Source organism: Monodon monoceros, unplaced genomic scaffold, assembly GCF_005190385.1.
Source record: "Monodon monoceros isolate NGI ecotype Baffin Bay Population unplaced genomic scaffold, NGI_Narwhal_1 Super_Scaffold_13, whole genome shotgun sequence".
In the NCBI taxonomy this organism is placed as follows: domain Eukaryota; kingdom Metazoa; phylum Chordata; class Mammalia; order Artiodactyla; family Monodontidae; genus Monodon; species Monodon monoceros.
The window spans coordinates 31,017,309-31,038,239 of NW_021703769.1; the positions used below are offsets into that span (position 1 = coordinate 31,017,309).

The 20,931-nt window shown below is 42.3% G+C and overlaps 1 protein-coding gene across 2 annotated transcripts in view; it reads right to left on the reverse strand.

The window, feature by feature from the left end:
* SLC23A2 (solute carrier family 23 member 2) overlaps positions 1-20,931 on the reverse strand; it is a 150,220-nt gene that overhangs the window by 21,172 nt on the left and 108,117 nt on the right. For both annotated transcript variants that reach the window (XM_029220428.1, XM_029220429.1), the window contains exons 6-8: positions 9,998-10,086; positions 8,906-8,976; positions 7,776-7,957 (exon numbers count right to left, since the gene is read on the reverse strand). In XM_029220428.1, the coding sequence (XP_029076261.1) occupies positions 7,776-7,957; positions 8,906-8,976; positions 9,998-10,086 (342 nt within the window). The remainder of the gene's footprint in view (positions 1-7,775; positions 7,958-8,905; positions 8,977-9,997; positions 10,087-20,931) is intronic.

Genomic DNA, 20,931 nt, shown 5'->3' on the forward strand with positions numbered 1-20,931 from the left:
TTGTGGTTAGGAGTGTATGGGTGTGTGTGTTGTGGTTAGGAGTGTATATGTGTATGTAGGGGTGTGTGTATATGGGTGTGTGTGCTGTGGTTAGGAGTGTGTGTGTGTGTAGGGTGTGTGTGTGTAGGGGTGTGTGTATATGGGTGTGTGTGTTGTGGTTAGGAGTGTGGATGTGTGTGTGTGTGTGTGTGTGTGTGTGTAGGCGTGTGTGTTATAGATGTCTGCCTTTGTTTTAACCTTACCTATATTATGCAAGCAATGCATACTAAGATGTAGAAAAATTATAAAAGGCTGATAAGCAAAAAGAGACAAAATCTTGAAGACCACTCATCATCTCACACTGGGCGATAAGCATGCAGCATTCTGGTCTATCAATTCCCAGGGCTTTTTAAGAGCAGCGGTCCCCAACCTTTCTGGCACCAGGGACCGGTTTTGTGGAAGACAATTTTTCCACAGACGGGGGTGGGATGGGGGGTAGATGGTTCAAGTGGTCATGTGAGCAATGGGGAGCGGCAGGTGAAGCTTCGCTCACTTGCCCGCCACTCACCTCCTGCTGTGCGGCCCGGTACCTAACAGACTGCGGACCCCGCGGCCTGGGAGTTGAGGACCCGTTTTAGAGCATGTCATCGGGTCCCAGGCACCGGGATTAGAGAGGGAGACAGGACTATCTGATGTCATCCTTGCCCCTAGAGCACAAACAGGTCATCATTTGGACCAAACTCGAATCATACTTTACATGCTGCTTCCCAACTAGCTTGCAGCCTCAGTTAACACCCTCACCTCAAGAGATGGCAACCTGCATCAGCACCTTAGTGGCTGCTTAGCATTCCATCTACTGGATGTACCACATCTTATTTAAACATGTCCCCTAGGGTACGACATTGAGAGCAACAGAAACAACTGCAATGAATCATCCTTCTCTGGCACCAGTCTGAATGTCTCCTTATGACAAGTTCCTAGGACTAGAACAGATCTGTCAAACAGTGAACACCTTATTAAAAAGTGTTTGATACAAACTGCTAAATATATACAGAAAGGTTGGGTGAATTTACAATCCCACACAGAGACCAATGTCCATCTGCTAATGTGACCAACAAGTGCTTAATTTCCAAAATATACAAACAGCTCATACAACTCAATAACAAAAAACCAAACAACCCAACTGAAAAATGGGCAGAAGACCTAAATAGACATTTCTCCAAAGAAGACACACAGATGGCCAACAGGCACATGAAAAGATGCTCAACATCACTAATTATTAAAGAAATGCAAATCAAAACTACAATGAGGTATATCACCTCACACCGGTCAGAATGGCCATTATTCGCAGTGGTTAAGAATCTGCCTGCCAATGCAGGGGACATGGGTTTGAGCCCTGGTCAGGGAAGATCCCACATGCCATGGGGCAACTAAGCCCGTGTGCCACAACTACTGAGCCCGTGTGCTGCAACTACTGAAGCCTAAGTGCCTAGACCCCATGCTCCACAACAAGAGAAGCCCCTGCTCACCACAACTAGAGAAAGCCCATGCGTAGCAACGAAGACCCAATGCAGACAAAAATAATTAATTAATCTTTTAAAAAAAGAATGGCCGTCATTAAAAAGTCTATAAAAAACGAATGCTGGAGAGGGTGTGGAGAAAAGGGAGCCCTCCTGCACTGCTGGTGGGAATGCAAATTGGCGCAGCCACTATGGAGGTTCCTCAGAAAACTAAAAACAGAGTTGCCATATGATCATGCAATCCCACTCTTGGGGATATATCTGGAGAAAACTCTAATTCAAAAAGATACATGCACCCCAATGTTCACTGCAGCACTATTTACAATAGCCAAGACATGGAAATAACTTAAGTGTCCAAAGATAGATGAATGGATAAAGAAGATGTGGTACAGAAACTAACACGATATTGTAAATGAACTATACTTCAATTTAAAAAAAAACACATACACTTAAAAAAAAAAGATGTGGTACATATATGCAATGGAATACTACTTAGCCATAAAAAAGAATGAAATAATGCCATTCGCAGCAACATGGATGGACCTAGAGATTATCATACTAAGTGAAGTAAGTCAGAAGGAGAAAGACAAATACCATATGATATCACTTACATGTGGAATCTAAAATATGACACAAATGAATTTATCTATAAAATAGAACAGACTCACAGACATAGAAAACAGACTTGTGGTTGCGAAGGGGGAGGGGGGAGGGGAGGGATGGACTGGGAGTTTGGGATTAGCAGATGCAAACTACTGTATATAGAATGGATAAACAAGAAGATCCTGGGACTTCCCTGGTGGTCCAGTGGTTAAGACTCCATGCTTCCACTGCAGGGGGCACGGGTTTGACCCCTGGTCAGGAAACTAAGATTCTGTATGCCGCGTGGCACAGCCAAAAAAACCCCCAAAACAAACAAACAAACAAAAAATAAAAAAACAAGGTCCTGCTGTATAGCACACGGAACTATATTCAATACCCTGTGATAAACCATAATGAAAAAGAATGTGTATATAAGAATCACTTTGCTGTACAGCAGAAATTAACACAACATTGTAAATCAACTATACTTCAATAAAATAATTTTTTTAAAAAAAGAGTGTCCATTTGCTACTCACTGCAACACAGGGTCTTAAATCCCTACCAACTTCATCAATTTAAAAAACTGTATCATCATTTATTTTAATATTCATTCTTTACACATGAGAACAGGTATTTCAGCATTGTTTGCAACAGCAAATATTTTAAACAACGTGCTTGAGTATCAACTGGGGAATGGTTTAATATAGACTATTTCATACTACTTAACATTGTGCAGTTGTACAAAGAATGAAAAAGACCTAAACACATTGTCTTGGAAATGTGACCCCGACAAATTATTGGGATGAAAAACAAATTATAAAATAATGGTAAAGCTGTATATGTGCACATGTTTGTATTTCTGCATCAATAATATAAAATATGGAAGGATAAATACTACATTTTTGTTAGTTATTCATGAGAAGATTTTTTAGAGGGATGGGGGTGTGTGGGAGGGACTATTATTTTACTTTAGATTTCTCTGTTTAATTATTATTAAACCTCAAAATCCTAGAATTTCAATGAATTTGGGGGTACAGACAAAATGAGACTTTTCTTGAGCATTTGGTGATGGTATATGGCAATTTATTACACTATTCTACTTTTGAATAGGTTCTAAGTTATCCACAAGAAAAGTAAACAGAAAATAAATATTCTCAGGAAAAACATGGGACTTATGCATCATGTTAGAAACGGCAGGTACTGGTTCACCACATTTCCTCTTCCCTGAGAGTCTGTCTCTAAATGCCACATCTACTGGCTGACTCAGGAGCCCATGTTGACCCACCACTAATACCCCCACTGCTAAAGCGTTCCATATGAATATGCAATTTGATAACCAGGGAGGGCAACCCTTTTTAAACACTAATTGGTTTATTTGTATTTCTTTTTTTCTGTTAAGTGGTTGTTCGTACAATACCCTTCATTCACTACTCCACCAGGACTCTCTATCCTTTAAATTAATTGGTGAAACTCTATGAATTGGGAACATTAGCCTTTCTTGTGGAGTTTGTTATATTTTCCCAGATTCATTTAAAATTTAGTTTCATTGGTTTTTGATATGAGTTTTAAATTCATCAGTAGTAAAATCAATCTTCCTCTTTCCATATCTGCTTTATCTAACCTGTTTTTTTATGATTAAACACTTATGTAGGTTTCCTTGTAGCATTTTCATGGTTTTATTTTCTATATGTAAGTAATTGAAATGTATTTCTGATATAAACCAGAAATCTAGCTTTTTTCCAAATAATTATCTTCCTACACAGTTCTCCCATTCCTCACTGATTTTGAATATGACCTGCCATCATATACTAAATATTAGTTTTTTTATTGGTTATGTTTCTAGCCTTCCTATTCTGCTCTACCAATGTCCACCCTGTCTCAGGTCACAGTGTTGTTATTAAATTCTGGAATGTGTTTTAATTATCGTTAAGGGCAAGTCATCATTTCCTTCTCCCTGACTTTCTCTGTATTGATCCATATTATTTTATTTTATTGTCTTACGCATTGGCTACACATCCAGAACAACTCTAAATGATACTGATAATAAACATGCTTATCTCAGTTTCTGATTTCAATAGGCAGGCCTAATTTAAGTCTTTCACCATTAATGTATGGGGCATTTAAAAATCTTATTTATCACTGCTAACAGTTTGCAGTAGGGATACAGGTTGAACTTGATCAATTTTTAAAAATTTGTCACCATGATTTTTATTAATAAAACCCACCAGAGACCTATAATGAATTTTATTAATAAATTTTCTAATATTTAATCATCCTTGAGTTTCTGAAATGATAAATACATTGCCCTTTTATTATATTATCTATAGCGGCGTTTTCCCAAACCATGTTCCAAGGAATATTCTTTTCAGATTATGTTTATAGATGTAGCACTTCAAAAATTAAGTATGTGCAGAGCTGTCTACTAAGGCTCTTTTCTGAAAGTTTTCTATACACTTACATCTTAGAGATTGCACGGAGCCTTACAGTAGACAAAAATGCTGAGCTTTAGATGCTACTACCTGAATATATTTGCTCAGGGTTTTACACAACCCCAGGAAGGAAAAAGTTGGTCCAGGATCTCCCTTTTGCATTAGCTCTGTCAGGATTTGCCATTAGGATAGAACTGTGAAGTTTCCCTTCTTTTTCAAAGCTCCAGGAACAGTTTAAACAGTGCAGGAATTCTCTGTTCCTTGAAGATGTAATACACTCACTATCTAATCAATGGAGCACATCCTTTAGGAATGAAAGTCCTTCCACAACATCTTGACTTTTCTTCCCATGGTCAAGGGTGTGCTCACACCTCCCGACCCTCCCCCTTCACTTATTCACAATGTTCTCACTGAACGCCTGCCCTGGGACAGATGGTGAACCAGGTGCTGTCGGTGCCATGGTGACTAGCATAGAGCTAAGGCCCTGCCCTCATACAGCTGATATCCCAAGCACAAAAGAAGAGCTCTGGAAACTAAAGAACAGGAGAGCAGAAATAAAAACCTCAATGGAAGGAGTCATAAAGCTGAGGAAAATTCCTATGAATAGAGAAAAAAGACGAAGAGATGGAAGACAGGAGAGGAAAGTTAAGAGGACGACTTTGGGAGGACCAACATTCTAGAAGTTCCAGAAAGAGAGAGACAAGCAGGGATGGAGGGGAGGAGGGCATCTTTGAAGTAATTCAAGATCATTTCCCATGAACACCTGAGATTCCAAAGAGAAGAGGACAAGAGTGCCAAGCCCGAGATGTAACAGACCACCAAGGGGCAGCATGTGAGGTTTCAGACATCGTGATGACAAGACCTAAAAGCTTCTAGAATTCCAGCAAAAGGAGGAGACAGAAGAGGAGGCCTTGAAGAGATAATGGCCAAGCATTTTACAGGACTGAGAATGGACAGGAAGGGAACAAAAAAGGAGCTGGAGACCAGTTTGGAAGTGATGGCTGGGAGTGGTGGCAATGACAGTCCAGAGGATAGACTGGGGATTTGTTTGTTCTGGAGGTAGGACAGAATGATGGGCTGTACGTGGGGAATGAGGAAAAGTGAAGAAAGAAGGATGACTGCAGGGCTTCTGGCTTAAGCACCTGGGTGTGTGGCTGTGCCACTGAGAGGACGACAGAAGGAACTGGTTTGGGGGCAAGGAGGGAATGAAAAGTTTGGAGCTTTCTTCCTTTGAAGTTTGAAATGTCTTGTGTAACAGCAAATGGAGAGGGCAAGTCAGGGGTTCGATCTGTAAGTCTGAGTTCAGAGGCCTGGGCTTCAGGTTCCTGTGGAAGCCACCAGCATAATGCATGTCTGTTGATGCCACGAACTGGATGAGATGTCCCAGGGGAAGAGCATGTGGACAGGAGGAGGCCCAGGACCAAGTTCTGAGGAGCCCTAATATCCAGATGTCAGGGGGAGAAGGAGTCAATTTTGATTATTTATCAAATGAAACAGCTGGGAAGCCACCTATTTTATTATTATTTTTTTTAAGTTTCAGGGCAGGAACACAGATTCAACACATCTTCCCTGGAGCTGCAGTTTTATCCCTCTCTTTGTGCGTGCATTCCTTTCTCACCTTAATTAGCCCTGCCAGAAGCCTATCTATAGTATATGTTTGCCATTCTCCAAAGAACCACCTTTGGAATGTATCACTTCAATTTGTTTCATGTTTTTTGTATCTTTATTAATTCTTTCCCCTGCTTTCACTGTGTTCATTTTTTATCATGTTTTTCTAGTTTCTGGAGATAAACTCTTCATGTACTTCATTTTTATTTGACTTTTCTTGAGAACAACTGACTGCTCTGTGTGACCAGTGCTGTTATCATCATGATTTGCTAAATTGTCAGCAATTGTGAAGTTTTGAGTTCCTCTCTGAGTTATTTACAATGGTGTTCTTTTGCTTCTAAGTCGTTTGGGGGTTTTGTTCACTCTTTTATTATTGGTTCCTAAAGTTTACTGCGTGATGGTAAATACAATTTCTCCTTTTTGGAACTTACTGCATTTCACTGAGTGAACATTCTTACGTGCCTTATACTCACCCATCCTGGTATGGAAATATTGACAACCTTTGGTGAAATGAGAAAATTAAGAGCAACACTGGATATTTTCCTATACCTTAATTTATAATGATACATGGATTACAATTATGCAAGGATTCACTTTATTTGTAAACCATGTTCTAACACAGAGAGGCACAATTAAGTGTTATGGGTTAAGTTCTAGTCAGACTATTTGGGTTTTGAAAACCATCGTGGCCACTTACTAGCTGTGTGACCCTAGGCAACTAACTCTGCATCTTTGTCCCTCGATTTCTTTAGCTGTTAAACAGGGATAACACTGGTACCTATCTTAATTTATAATATATACAACCAGTGGTATATAACACTGATGCACAGGCTCAACAAGTACTGCTTGTTATTTAATAATTACAGAACATTTTACAAAGCAAAACAAAAACAATTAGAAATCCTCTTGTATTGTTATTAAATTTTTTAAGCAATTTTACTGATCGGTAAAATTCTAGTCTTGGAACCATTTCCCTATGATATGGTCAACTCTTACATATGCTCTACAGATACACACAGAGAATGTGGGTTCTATCTGTGGTATATAGAATTCTGTGGCTCTAATAATCTTATAAAGTCCTGGATGTCTTTACTGACATTACTTAAAAAGGGGTAAGTGACATCTTTAATTAACTTCAAGTACTGTGCAAAAGGACTAGCACTGACTAGCAGGACTCTGGAAGGAGTAACAGCTTCCTGACAGATGTGCAGAGCTATCTGACCGAGGAGCCAAATCACCTTTGATGCCAACACGCCTCCTGCAGCATCTCTGTCTCCTGCCAGTCTGGAAGTATTTTTGAGTCTCATCTAAAGGATTCAGCTTCTTGGTATTCCAGCTCATGTGTATGAGACTTGGCATGACCACAAAAGTCAAGAGTTAATGGTGTCACCATCTTACTCCCATCCCAAAGTTTAAAACCTTACAACCCTCCCTCTACACATCACAGCCAAATCTGTCTTTGGAATACCTTGGCTGCATGTTACTTCAATAATTCCCTGGCATGAAGCAAATAAAGTTTAAACTACCAGACTAATCTTAATTTAAGTGTCTCCTGAAGTTCATATAAATGTTCAAAACATTCAAAGAGGCTGTCCCTCAGTGTTGGGAAGAGGGGAGATTTTTACTGTTCACTTTTGAGTGGTCTTGGAACACTTACAGCATGGCGATGCCCCAGTGCTTCCCTGCTCTCTCTCCTGCCGCCTGGAAACCAGACAGGCCAATGAGGGCCACCGTGGGTGTGATGGTCAGGGGTCCGATGTATTTCAGCAGAGCCCCAGGCAGGCCTAGGAGGCCGATAACCACTTCTATCAATGAGGACATGATGATGGCTCCCTGGATCTGAAGCAAGAGAGGACACAGACGTAAGAGCAAGCTGCTTATACATCACACACTCTAAATGTCACCTGCAACGACAACTGATAATTCTGTAAGACACCAAGTTATTATATAACAGGCATAACATAGCTGGAAAATTCCTGGCAAACCTCAAAAGAAACCAGTGGGGGTTACTGGGATCTAGCAAACTTAAGTATAACCTGACTAATGTAAGAGTATTACAGAAATGGGCACTGGACACAAAGTCAGCTTGCCTATTCTCACTGATTGAGACAGACATAATTTATAATTCTCATTTAAGACACAACATTCATAACCAGCCTCAGAGGAACAATGCAGTACAAAGATTCTTGACTTTAAAAAGTAAGTCGCTGCAGGACATTCAGAAGATAGTGTTATTGACAAAAATTCTAAAGGAATGTTTCTACTGTGCAGAATGGCCATATCTGTGTTAATTCTGAACTAATCGTGAATGATCTTATAGGTTTTGGAAAATCTGGATAAACTGTCAGCTGTTCTTCACACCTAAGGACTCCTACGCCCTGTTCTATTCAAGTACACTGAAGCAGACAAGTGTCTTTAATTCCTTCCACCAATACAGGCAAACACTGAGGCCAGAATAAATAGTTTTGCAACCTATCGACTCTGTGGCTCCTTCCAAAGGGAGCTGTTATGCCGGAGGGTGTAAGCAGATAGGTCTGTGGGTACACATGAGGAGAGGAGGAGAAAGGAGGATGGAAAAGAGGGTAAGAAACAATACTGTCTGGTCACACAAAGCATTTCTGCATGCTTTATTTTACAGTGATGCCATCTACATTTACTTTAACAACAGAAATGAACATGTCAGTACCTGAAACAGAAAAAGAGCAACTGCAATTTATTGGTCACGACCAACACTGAAAATAAGTAGAAACACAAAGAAGCCATAAGCAGACAATGTTTATCTTTTACCTCGCGTATCCGAGGATACCAGATGTGTTCTGTATGTAACAGCTCCGTTGTTCCATTGGCAACCAAAACATCTTAAAAACAAAAACAAAGACAAAATTTTTCTTGGAGTGACACTGATGTTTCACGGGACATATTCATTTCACTCTTTTTAAGAAGAATTTCCTCCCTGTTCTAAGTATATTTGTATAAATACTCATCCCTAAAATTCAAGTTACAACACTATGGCATATCATACTGAAAGGTGGATTCCCCCATTGCTAATTTAACCAAATTTATTCATCAACAAGCGCTCCCAGCTTCTCAAAAGCTGACTGAACTAGTGATATACATTGCTAGTCCCAGCCTAATACAAAGACCAACCTTTGCAAGCAGCTCTTTGACATGCCCAATAGCAAGGTTGCCTGATTGAGGTTTTAAAAACCTAGATAAAACAGAGGCCCTTTTCCTGTTCCTAAATCAAATCAGTGGTCACAAAGCAACTCCTAGGAGCAAGGAAGGAAACAAGGGCTAGAAAACTTTGCTCCTATAACCTAAAAATTTAACAATATTTTGAGAGTACAACAGGTCTATGTGATTTCCTCAAATCCCCTATCTGATCTCTTCCTGACCTTACTGGGTTATTTAAGGATCTTTGCAATCACTATGAGGAGAATGGGAGGGGGAATGAAAGTCATTTGCAGAAAACCAAAGCAGCCAGATCCTTAAAAAGCAGAGATGTTTCAGAGAAGGGATGCTATTGCAGCAAAGAGAGTTGTTTAACTGGTGGTTCAAAAAAATCCACTGAAAGAAAGAGGCAGAAAAATAGCACAAATAATTTTCTATTCTTTCCCCATATTTATCAATTTCATTAGCACAGAGAAATGAGGTCCTTTTCTGGTCCTTACTTGCTTTGGGGTTAGGGATGAACAAGTGGATAGAGAGAGACAGAAACATGATCCACAGATTGGAGCGTTCTAAGCTGTTTGTTGGTTGTGTGTTCTGTGCCTGATTCCAGAAAGGATTTAACACTGCTGGGGTCAGCACGCCCAGGCCTCCCTTCTATCACCTGCATTAAAGGACCCCAATGACATATGTGGAAATAACTGCAATTACCTGTGGTGTTACATTTCCATTTATCTAAAGACAGGATGGCTCGAGCAGGGGCCAGAAATGCAAAAGCACTGGCCTGAAACAGGGGTAACCTAAAAGAAACGAGACCAAAACCATGATCACGGCATCAGGAACTACCGAGGTAGTTCACTATTTGACAGCTTAACAGTCTTTTCCATAGACAAACAGCACATGAGTAAATGCAGGCACACCTGGAAGAAAGAGCCCCAGTCTGCAAAGATGTCCTCGGCCACACAGCCAGGGATGCTGGCTTCTCCGTCCTCCCCTCCTGCTGCTCTCCACACAGACAGCCCCAGGGTGGGCCCTGGGGGAGCTCTGTGGTCAGTGCCAGCACCCCAACACCAGCCCCTGCCATCACCACCTTTCCCCTTGGGGGTGGGGGATGCGGGCATTTGGATGTTTCTGTCCTGCTGAGCTTGTGAGCTCCTTATTAATAAACATCAGTGTACATCTTCCATTTTACCATCCTCCTCCTCTTCTTCCTCCTCCTTTTCAAATTCTTATTGGTTATCATGGAAAAAAATCTATCTCCCCCTGTCGTTCCATTTTGTAAGTCAAAAACTGCCCTAAATCACTGAGGGTAAGCATTAAAATCACGTGAGCTATCTATCTATTGAGGAAAAGGAAAACTGTAAGTTACAAATCAACAGTAGATATAATATTCTTCTTAATCATAAAAAATACTCAAAAGTGCTTGAACTCTTATTTTTAAAGGACCCAGAAAGCTTGCAGACTCTGTTAAATTTCCTGCCTCCAATGTCAAACTAAATGCAGAGATCCTCAGATGCCATCATTCGATCACATTTTAGCTACTTCATAATGACTTTATGAGCACTGGTACTACTCAAATTCAAAAGATTTTGTCATTTATTATTAGAGATGTATAATGGGCTAACATGGGAACTCAATCACTATCTTTAACATTACTTTGGGGGTAAAATACGAAACTAGCCTTTGGTTAGCAAGGTTAGGAACTCCTAGATGTCCAGATCATTCTTAAATACTCCTAAGCAGCCTTGAATGAGTGTCCTGGCCAGCAGGATAGGAAGCCAGCATGCTCTCCTCTGAGCTGGCAGCATATTCTGCCCTGAGTGATACGGTAACTGGACTGAGAAACAGTGGCTCTGGCTGAAGGACATGTAGCCGCTTTACAAGTCCAGAGCTGGTACACACTATTCTGAGCTATATGAGGGTTAAGATTCTTTTGTTCTCCTGGCCATTTTAATCCTGCAATGAAATCAATTGAGAGATGCTGGCTTTAAGACACAGAGGCAGGCTGCACAGTACAAACCAGATGCAATGCTAGTGGCCACTCCCATGGGCATGCCCTCCACAACCATCCATTAATAAATTACCTGTTGGAGGGGCCTGGCGCATAGTACCATCAAAAGTGGAAGTGAAGGTCCCCTGAAGTGGGAATGTATAGCAAAAGGAAAACACTGCTTGATTTACAAAAATTCCTTAAGCACGATTTTTCAGAAATGTACTGAAAGGGTAAAGGGAGGTCAGCATCTAATCAGGAATGGATGCTACTTCAAATGGTCCAAACAGCATCTGTTTTACTATCATTTCATGTTTCAAGCAATGTAATATGGATTGCATTTAGAAATCTCATCCTTAGGACCACTGCAATCAACCCTGCATTGGTGACTCACTGGATGTGGGAAAGTGAAGACTGGCTCTGGGCTCCACTCCCGGTGACATGAGTCTCAGTTTGAACCTGCCTGTTGCCTGGGCACCTTTCAGGGAGTGCATTTTATGGCTTTCACCATGACCAAAGGCCTTGAGAGCACTGCTGCAAAGGAGCTCACTCACTTTCACACAACCAGGCCCCTGGGTTCCTTTGAAAGTGGGTGCTAACAGAAAATTCTCACATATGCTGCCCCAGACAAAGTCTCCCAAGATGACCTGGTAAAAGATGCACATGCCGGCTTATGTGTTCACTCTGCAGCTACGCACACTGCCTGCCACAAGCAGTTCTGGCTGAAAGACAAGCAGCAGGCCTACAGTAAGTATCCCAGCAGTGAAGTGTGGTCTCCATAACTGGCAGCATAAATCAGTGGCTTGACTGAAATATTCTTAGGGAAAGTTGCAGCGAGAGCACACTACTTCATTAAACAAGAGCTCCCCTAAATCAAAATCAACAAAGCCAATTTTCCAAAAAAGAGATTTGAAGATGATAAAGCACTTGATATTCTCATCTGATAAAGTGGCTTTTCAGGCACTTCCCCAGCATGAAGCTGGTCAATTCCTGGGGCTCTTCACTCACACAATCACCTAAACCTCAGATCCCTGGGCTCTGCAAGCAGACAGGACTGTCTGCTATTTTATTCTCTACTGATGACTGGAAAGGAAACAAATTAAACTGTGCTTTTCTTTACATAAGAGGTTAGCAAACTGGACAGTGAAACAAATCTGGCAAACTACTGTTTTCATTGAGTAGAGTTTCACTGGGACACAGCCACCCTCACTCATTCACGAGTTGTCTGTGCCTGCTTTTATGCTTCAATGGTAGAGCTGAATAGTCAAAACAGAGAACACAGAGCCTAAAATATTCACTGCTTATCACTCTATGGAAAAAATTTTGCCGACCTTGACTACAGGGAAAGTGTATCTTAAATATGTGAAGATACCCCAAAAATGGATTTTTGCAGATGGAAGTTTTTAAAGTTAATAGTGTTGCTGGATGTCATTAAGAAAAAATCCCTGAGCAGACAGTCACCTTTGTAGTGACACATTCCCATGTCAGGCTCTAGCCCCAGGACAGCAAAAGAACCTAACCAGCCCCAGACAAGTTCTTACTGTGTTCAAAACCCTGCTGGAAGTGCCTCATTTCCTCCTCGGTGTCCAGGTGACCTGAACCCATTCCCCAGTCTAGTCTCTCACCGGCCACTTTACATGCCTGCACTCCAGGCAAGCGGTCTACTTTCTTGCCTCTGAGACTTTGCTCATCTCTTATGTCATCAATTCATTGCTAATGCTCCATTTCTATTCAACATTGAAGGCACAGAGAAAATACCACTTCCTCTAGGAATTGTTCTCGGCTCCCTTTTTGTCCAATTTTTATCTCCCTCTTTTTTTTGAATATCACATGGATTCATTTTTTATTCAATTTAATAATATACTTCCATGACTATTCCTTTTAATAATTAAATTGTCTCAAACTTGCCCAGAGCAGCACAGTTCCAGAATTATACCAATGTCACTACTAACAAGACTACTAAGTTTAAGACTTCTCTGTATTTTCTTTTTCTTAGAATATATCCCATTCAGAGTGTGCAAAGTACTATGTTCTAAAGTCTGTGAATTAATTCTTTTCTCCATGTGGTCAGCAATTTGACATAAAGTTAGGTTCACTTGTTTCTGTTTGTATTCAATTTTAGGGTTTGTGTTTCTTCATCCTTTTAGATTTTATGTTTTGGATATGTTGAACATTTTATGGTTAAAAAAAATCAAACCATATAGAGATATACCAGGAAAATGTCACTCCTATCCCCTCCAACCCCCAAATCTGACTTATTGATCATTAAACATTTTTATTAATTTCTAACTTATTCTTGTTTCTTCAAACATATACACACTCTTTTGCAACTTGTTTTTTCAATATATTCCGGAACTTACTGTATACCAGTTCATGGAAATCTTTCTTATTCTTTCTCAGGGTTGCATGGTAATTCATTGTGTGATGTATGGTAGTCTCCTACAGATAGGCATTTAAGTTGTGTTAACTATTTTCCCATTACAAATTACACAGCAATAAAAAAAAAAACTTTTTGTATTTATTTTGCATTTGTGGGAGTATATCTCCAGGGTAAATTTCTAGAAGTAGGTTGCTGGATCAAATGATTAAATGCATATGTACTCTAGATACCGTAACATTCCTCTTCACAGGGACTGAATTATTTTCACTCCTGACAGCAATGTGTAACAATGCCTGTTCTCCCACAGCTTTGCCATCAGAGTGGCTTGTCAAAATCATTTTTGGGGGCTTCCCTGGTGGCGCAGTGGTTGAGGGTCCGCCTGCCGATGCAGGGGACACAGGTTCGTGCCCCGGTCCGGGAAGATCCCACATGCCGCGGAGCGGCTGGGCCGATGAGCCATGGCCGCTGGGCCTGCGCGTCCGGAGCCTGTGCTCCGCAAAGGAAGAGGACACAACAGTGAGAGGCCCACGTACCGCAAAAAAATAAATAAAATCATTTTTTGTCAATCTGACAAAGGAGACAAATGGTATCTCAGGGTAGCTTTAGTTTGTATTTCTTATTATAAAGTCAATTTGATCCTTTCTTATGGTGAAGGGCCATTATATAGCTTTTTATATAGCTATTCATGTCTTCTGTCCTTTTTTTCTATACCATTTTTGGTAATTTTTAACTTTGATTTTTCAGAGTTCTTTCTATATTAGAGATATTAGAACTTATCTATATTATGAATATTTTCTCCAGTTTGTCATTTTTGTTTGTTTATGGTATATTTTTACAATGCAAAGCTTAAAAATTTTAAAACATTTAATGGCATCAAATTTATCATCCTTTTATTGTTTCTGGAGTTTGAGTCCTAGTTTAAGTCTTTCCCAACTTCTAGTTATAAAGGAATTTGCCCTCGTTTTATTCTAATGGTTATATAGTATCATGTTTCTTACGTTTGGATCTCTAATCCATTTTCAGTTGATTCAAAGAAAACTTTTAACTAAAGGCAAATCTAACATTTATCTTCAAGTCCATGATATTCTGGTCTTATATGTAAATATCAAAATTATATGAACTATCTCAGTCAACACTTCCAATTAGACACACTCCTAGGGAACCTCAGTAGGAAGCAGCCGACTGGCTCCTCTCCCAGCTCCCAGCAGAAGGCTTTGTCCAGACAGAGCACAGAAATTTAGGAGGGTTGGCTGGGTACAATTTTGATAACCTTTTCAAGCATGATAGTATCAACTATTTCAGGTCAAAAGTTTGTTTTATTACTTAAAGATCTAGCCAGTCACAGAGAAGCATAAGGGAATTCTTTGGGGTGTGGCAATGCTCTATTTGTTGGTTGTGGTGGTGATTAAGTGACTGTACACATGGGTAAAAACTCATCTAACTATGCAAGTGAAAAAGGGAAAATTTTACTGTATGTCAATTACTCCTCAATAGATATGACTTAAAAAAATTATGTCTATAAAGTGTCTTTCTGGGAGGAGAAATGGGGGAGGATGGTAACATGGTCCTTAGAATACTAGAGTGAGGTCAAATAGTTACAAAAAACACAAAATTTAAAAAAAAAGAAAAGAGTTTCCCTCTGGGTATTTGACAAGAAGCTCTATCCTCTGCTCCTGTGTAGTGCTGCTCTATCCCTGTACAGCTTTCGCCAGGCAGTCACCTGCCTGAAAAGGAATGATAAAAGGGAGAATTAGTGGGCCATGAGGAAGAAGATGAGCATTTTAGAACAAGTGGGAACATACGGGGCAAGTGAGATGTGACAGTCAAAGAAAAAAGATTATGGGGAACTAAATTCATTAACCCCACATATACTAAGAGGACTTAGTCTCCTAGTCTCCTGGAGCATCAGAAATATTAGCAAACAGAGAAACAGCATGTTCACTGAATGGGGAGACCACCCAGAAAAGCTAGAGTTGAAGAAGTCCACCTGTGGCCATGTGGCCAAGGAGCACACCCAACCCCTGCCATGTCATCAAGGACAAGCTGCTCCATTTGGCATACCAGCCTTGCCCACTGCACCCCCATCTGCCTCACCTACACCCACCCTTCCAGAGGATCCACTAAAATAATGAGCACCAACAGGCAAGTGTGGGCGAGTGCCAGGCATTATCTTATTTGATGCTCACTAACAATTTTATTATTATTATCATTTTATGGAGGAGCAAAGGGGACTTTGAGACTAGGTAACTTGCCCAAAGCCACAGAGCTGGTAAACAGTAGAATGGGAGTGACGCCACCTCTGAAGCCAGAGCCCCTCGACACAGCTGGTGAGGGCAAACCTTCCTCCAAGGTCACTACCTCCAGGTTCTCACTGGCCCCCATGTTTTTAATGTACTACCTATAATTCTTTGAGTTAAATAAACAGTAATTTTTTTTTTTTACATGGGGGCAGGAAAAACCTACGACTTGCTATTAAGAGCCTGCTTAACATCACAGGCTCACTATCATCTACACAGTAATTTCAATGTTCACCCTGAATCAACTATGCCTTTGGCCCCATCTCCCAGTTTACAACAAATAGGGGGATTGTGGAACAAGTCAAATACCACCACAAGGACACAATCGGACATATTCAGACCACGGGATGCTCAACGAGACAACTGGCCTGGACTCTTTAAGAAGAGGATGATGTGGAAGAAAAGTGTAGGGACTGTTTATTACTAGACCAAAGAAACACAACAAACAAATGCACCACACGAACTTGATTGGATCCTAGTTCAGAGAGGTGGAGGAAATAGCCATAAAAGATATTTTAGGGACAACTAGGGGAATTAAATATAGACTGCATATTAGATGATATAACTCAGCTTTCTCAGGTGTGGTAAACGGTTACACAGGTGACCCTCATTCTTAGGAGAGTATCTGGGGGTGAGCCATCATCATGCTGCCTGAAATTCTCAAGTAATTTAAAAAACTGCACATACACCCCCGCACAAACACATATACAGGAAAAGAATGTGGGGGAAAATCCCAGTCTCCCCTACCCCTATCCAAGCACTGCATCTCTCCATTCTTCTAAATTTTATCAACAGTTAAGAGTTCAAAGCCTTATACTTGAGACTTTAAAGTATCCTGGAGCTGCCTCCTATACCGTACAGGTCCCAGAACCAAAGGAGATGGAAGACAGGGTAGCTCTCTCCTCAGGGCAGACAACTCTGTTAGAGACCAGGCTGCTGCACCAGCTACAATGACTCTCTTAGCCAAAACCCTACCTTTTCTCAGCAAAGGAATATTCTGTGTGTCTACAGCAGGCCTGTTATGGCCAGGAGAGGCTCTCAAGAAACGGGCCACTCCACCTGCAATTTTTTCTTTTGCTGGAGAGCTGAGAGAAAGGCCTCCAAGAGGCACCTGGAACAAAAAGCTGGATGTGGTCCCCAAACACAGCACCTGCACACCTCAGGGAAAGCTGGAGGTCAGCATGGTGTGCAAGGGGGCAGGGTCCGTCCCAGAGGGCCCTCCTTCACCCCCAGCTATGCATAACACCCGAGGACAAGGGCTCTGGGAAGCTCAGAGCTGCTATCAAAGCTTGGTCTCTGATGGAAAAGACAATGGCAGCCTAGGTTATGCATGAACTGAGTCCTCTCCAAAGCCAGGGAGGCATAGCTGCTGCTGGCTGGCTAACATCTGAGTTAGGGGACTCTGAACCCTGCCCCTGCTCTTGGGATTTTAAAGGTTTTTTACTAATTCCTGGAAAGAGCCCAAGGGGTAGGTTGGATTGAAATCAATTAGAATAAGGTTTGATTTCAGCAATCTGAAACCTCACCCAAGGGCACTCGACAGTAAAGACCTCGTTGAAAGCAAACTGCAGGGGATAAAAGTCAAAGGAAAGAAGGAAGAAGGAAAAGGCTGGATGGGAGGAGGGGGATGGAAGAAGCAGCTGTCACAGAAACTGCCCATCCCCAACAGGTGGAAGCCCTGGGAAGCACTAAAGCCACAGAAGTCACACAACTGGGGCAGAGACATATGACCTCCATTTCAAAACAAGTCATGATCTCTGGAGGAAAGGAAAGCATGTTCATGCCAGGGGAGATGTGTAGTGAAGGAAGGAGGGTCTGCAGCACATGCTGCATCAGACACATTTTCTGTGTCCTTAGCCAGCCCAGCCCATGGAAAACATGCCCCCAAAGGAGTATTTACAACACAGCATCTTAAAGTTGGCATTCTGAGCTTGTGTTCAGGTTTGCAAAGGCACACATCTGTTTCACCCTCACTTTTTCCATATCAATTTTGGTTATTTTTATGGAATGAAACAACTTTCCAGGAACAGCATGCCACTCTTCACCAGAGTGCCCATGTGAAACACGGAGCAGGGATGACCTGGCCACAGCCCAGAGGATGGGAATGCTTATGCTTCCTTCCTCGGTTCTAGACCTTCAATCATGGTCTTAGCTTCCTCACAATACAGGCCCCACCCCTCAGAGGCATGGACTGTGGCTGGTCTCTAGGTCCCATGTACACACTACATCCAGTGCAAGGGAGTACTGGGTACTCAACAGGTAAACACACGAAGAAACGGACAGAACTCAGACACACATGGCAAACCACTCAGAGCTGGAAAAGTCTGAAAATCTGTCCTAGAAATCATGAAAGCTGAACATGATTTTCCTTCTGCAGCTCTCTGCCTAAGGAAATGAATGTGAACTGCAAACAAACACCAACAAACACGTACAGGCCATCTGCAATCCTATGGCTGTGATACTGGGAATAAACCCCACTCTTGGCACATCAGCCTTTCTTTCCCACTGTCCCACCTTGATATTCCCTCTGCCCCAACTGCTTTATCTGTTTGATCCTGTTGTGATCAGGAAGTAAATGCACAAGTCTGTTAAGATGATAATTCACAGTCTACGATGAGGGTCTATGTTAGCAAGCAGCAGAATTAAAAGGCTTTTCACATTATTCATACTCTGTAACTTCCCAAATGTATTTTAGGAAGAGCTTATAATAATCTACAAAAACACAGTGATGGCAAGTGTCATCCACAGGACACCTCAGGAAGAGCCTCCTGTCATTTTCACAAAAGGAAACTGGGAGCTGGAGAGGTCTTCTGTCCAGAGTCATAACGCTGCATAGGTCCCTCTAACTTCTCATACTCACTCATTTCACTCCCCCGTGTGTGAATGGGGAAGAAACCATCATTTGCCATGTGGCATAAGCTAATGCTTTACTGGAAACTGTAGATTCTGACTGCCCATGGGATTAAAGTTGATCATTACAATATTCAACAACTTGATTTTAACTAACACTGGCAATGTTGCTGCTCTGGCTTTGGTGGGTCCCCTGAAATAGGCCAAGGGATGCTCAACCCTGCCCCCGTTCTGAGTAAGTACTGGGTGCCAGAGGTGGGTCCCCACTCTACTGAGGTCTGAGTGCCAACTTTGGTCTGCTGGAAATACTAGAGGAGTGGGATATTTGGCCACTCCTGAGATCTCTGCTCTTCTTTTACGAAACCCACAGGAAAACCAGGGGCAAGGGTGTGAGAGGTGATTCAGCTAGTAGGGGTAGCCCTGCCTCTTTGGGCACCGTGGAAGGAAGGGAAGATGGGTAAAGAGGAGTTAAGAGTTTTAACAGAAAAGGGTGAAGGACAGGGAGATGCAGAGGATGGAGGAGATGGGACACATGAATAAACAGATACAGCAAACAAACCCCAGAGGTGGTGACCAACCAGGCAGGGAAGGAAATGCCTCTCACCCACCTCATCATCTGGGTTCACCTTCACACAGCAGGCCCTCAAATATATGCTGGATAAAACTAAAAAGAATGTATCAACAACAGCTTGAGGCTTTGTGGAGCTGGAAACCACGGCGCTGAGTGCCTTCTCACTGTTTCCCTACTAGATGGGAGCTGGAGGCAAGGATCCCGGGCAAGAAAAAGGTGCTGTAGCACAAAGAAGGGAGTAGAGCAAAAGTTAACTGACTCCTCTTTCTCCATCTTCCCTTCCTTCCACTGTGCTCCTTCAGGGGGAGGGGAGGGGGTAAACTGCACTGACCCAGGCTGCTCTGTTTAGGTCTCTTGTGCCCCAACGATGGGCAAGAGGGTCCTGAACGGGTGCCCTCCCATAACTGAAAGCACACACCAAAAGTTACCCCAAACTCTCCCTACTATGTCACCATTAGGCAACTGTGCCCAGCACAGCCAGGCTCAACTGTCAGTCAGGGTTAGCCTCCCTGATATGAGACCAAGGCAGAGCTGCACCTGGTACCTGCTGTACCTCAGTAAACACGTCTTTCATTCCCTCTTCAAGTCAACCAACAATTCTCAACTAGAGGCACTGCCAAAATTTGCAGATGGTTTGTGCTACAAGTTCCCTGATGAGCTAGCTGTTTAGAAAAAGAATATTTCCCCAGAGAACCAGTGTCCTGTGTACACTTGAGTCGGTCAATAAAAGCTTTCTAATCCTTTCTGGCTTTGAAATACAGAACCTTGAATGCTGTATCAAAAGAATGAAAGATGCTGCCAGCCAAATTTAACTACCTGGGCTCTAAGAAAATGAATCAAGTCCTCTCTGGAATGCCTGAACACATCTCCTTCCCCTAACAGGTCAATAACACCCTGACTTTCCCTCAGGGGTCCCCTAAGAAGACCCTCCCTTCTGAGGTAAGGGATCTGCTCAGCACGGTGGCTGCAGGCAGTCCTGCAGGGGCTGGGGTTTTGAGAACCCCAAGAGCTAGCCAGCCCTCACAGCCTTCCTTCCATCAGCAGAACTGCTAGGGAGCTGCCGTATCCCTCCTGAGGACATTGCTTATGCCGCCAACCAGGATGCCCTAACACTGTTCTTCCCATATTCTCCTGCCCTGCCCCCCCCCTCAAGTACAGGTCACCCTGAGGATTCTGACTCACTGGAATACACTCCATGATTCCCAAGCTGCCTTCTTTTCCCTCTGCCTTTGCTCCCATTTTCCTAGCAGGGAAGGCAGACTGTCTGTAATGGAGTGAGAGACAGAACTCGCACGTTTACTCTGCTGTCCTTCCCCTGAGGACAGTCCTGTCCCCACAGGCTCCGCCCCTTGAGCAGCACCCTAGGGTAGAGGAAAAGGCTGCATGTGAAGAGGGTGGAAGAAGGGGACAGGAGGGGACAAAGCAAGCCTGCAGGAGAAGGTAAGACAGGACAGTTCTTTTCCTACCTATGCCAGCTCCATACCCATTTAAGCTGGGGACTGGGCATGCAAAGCGCAGTTCTGGCATCAAGGAAGGAAACACGAATCAGCAAGAAAA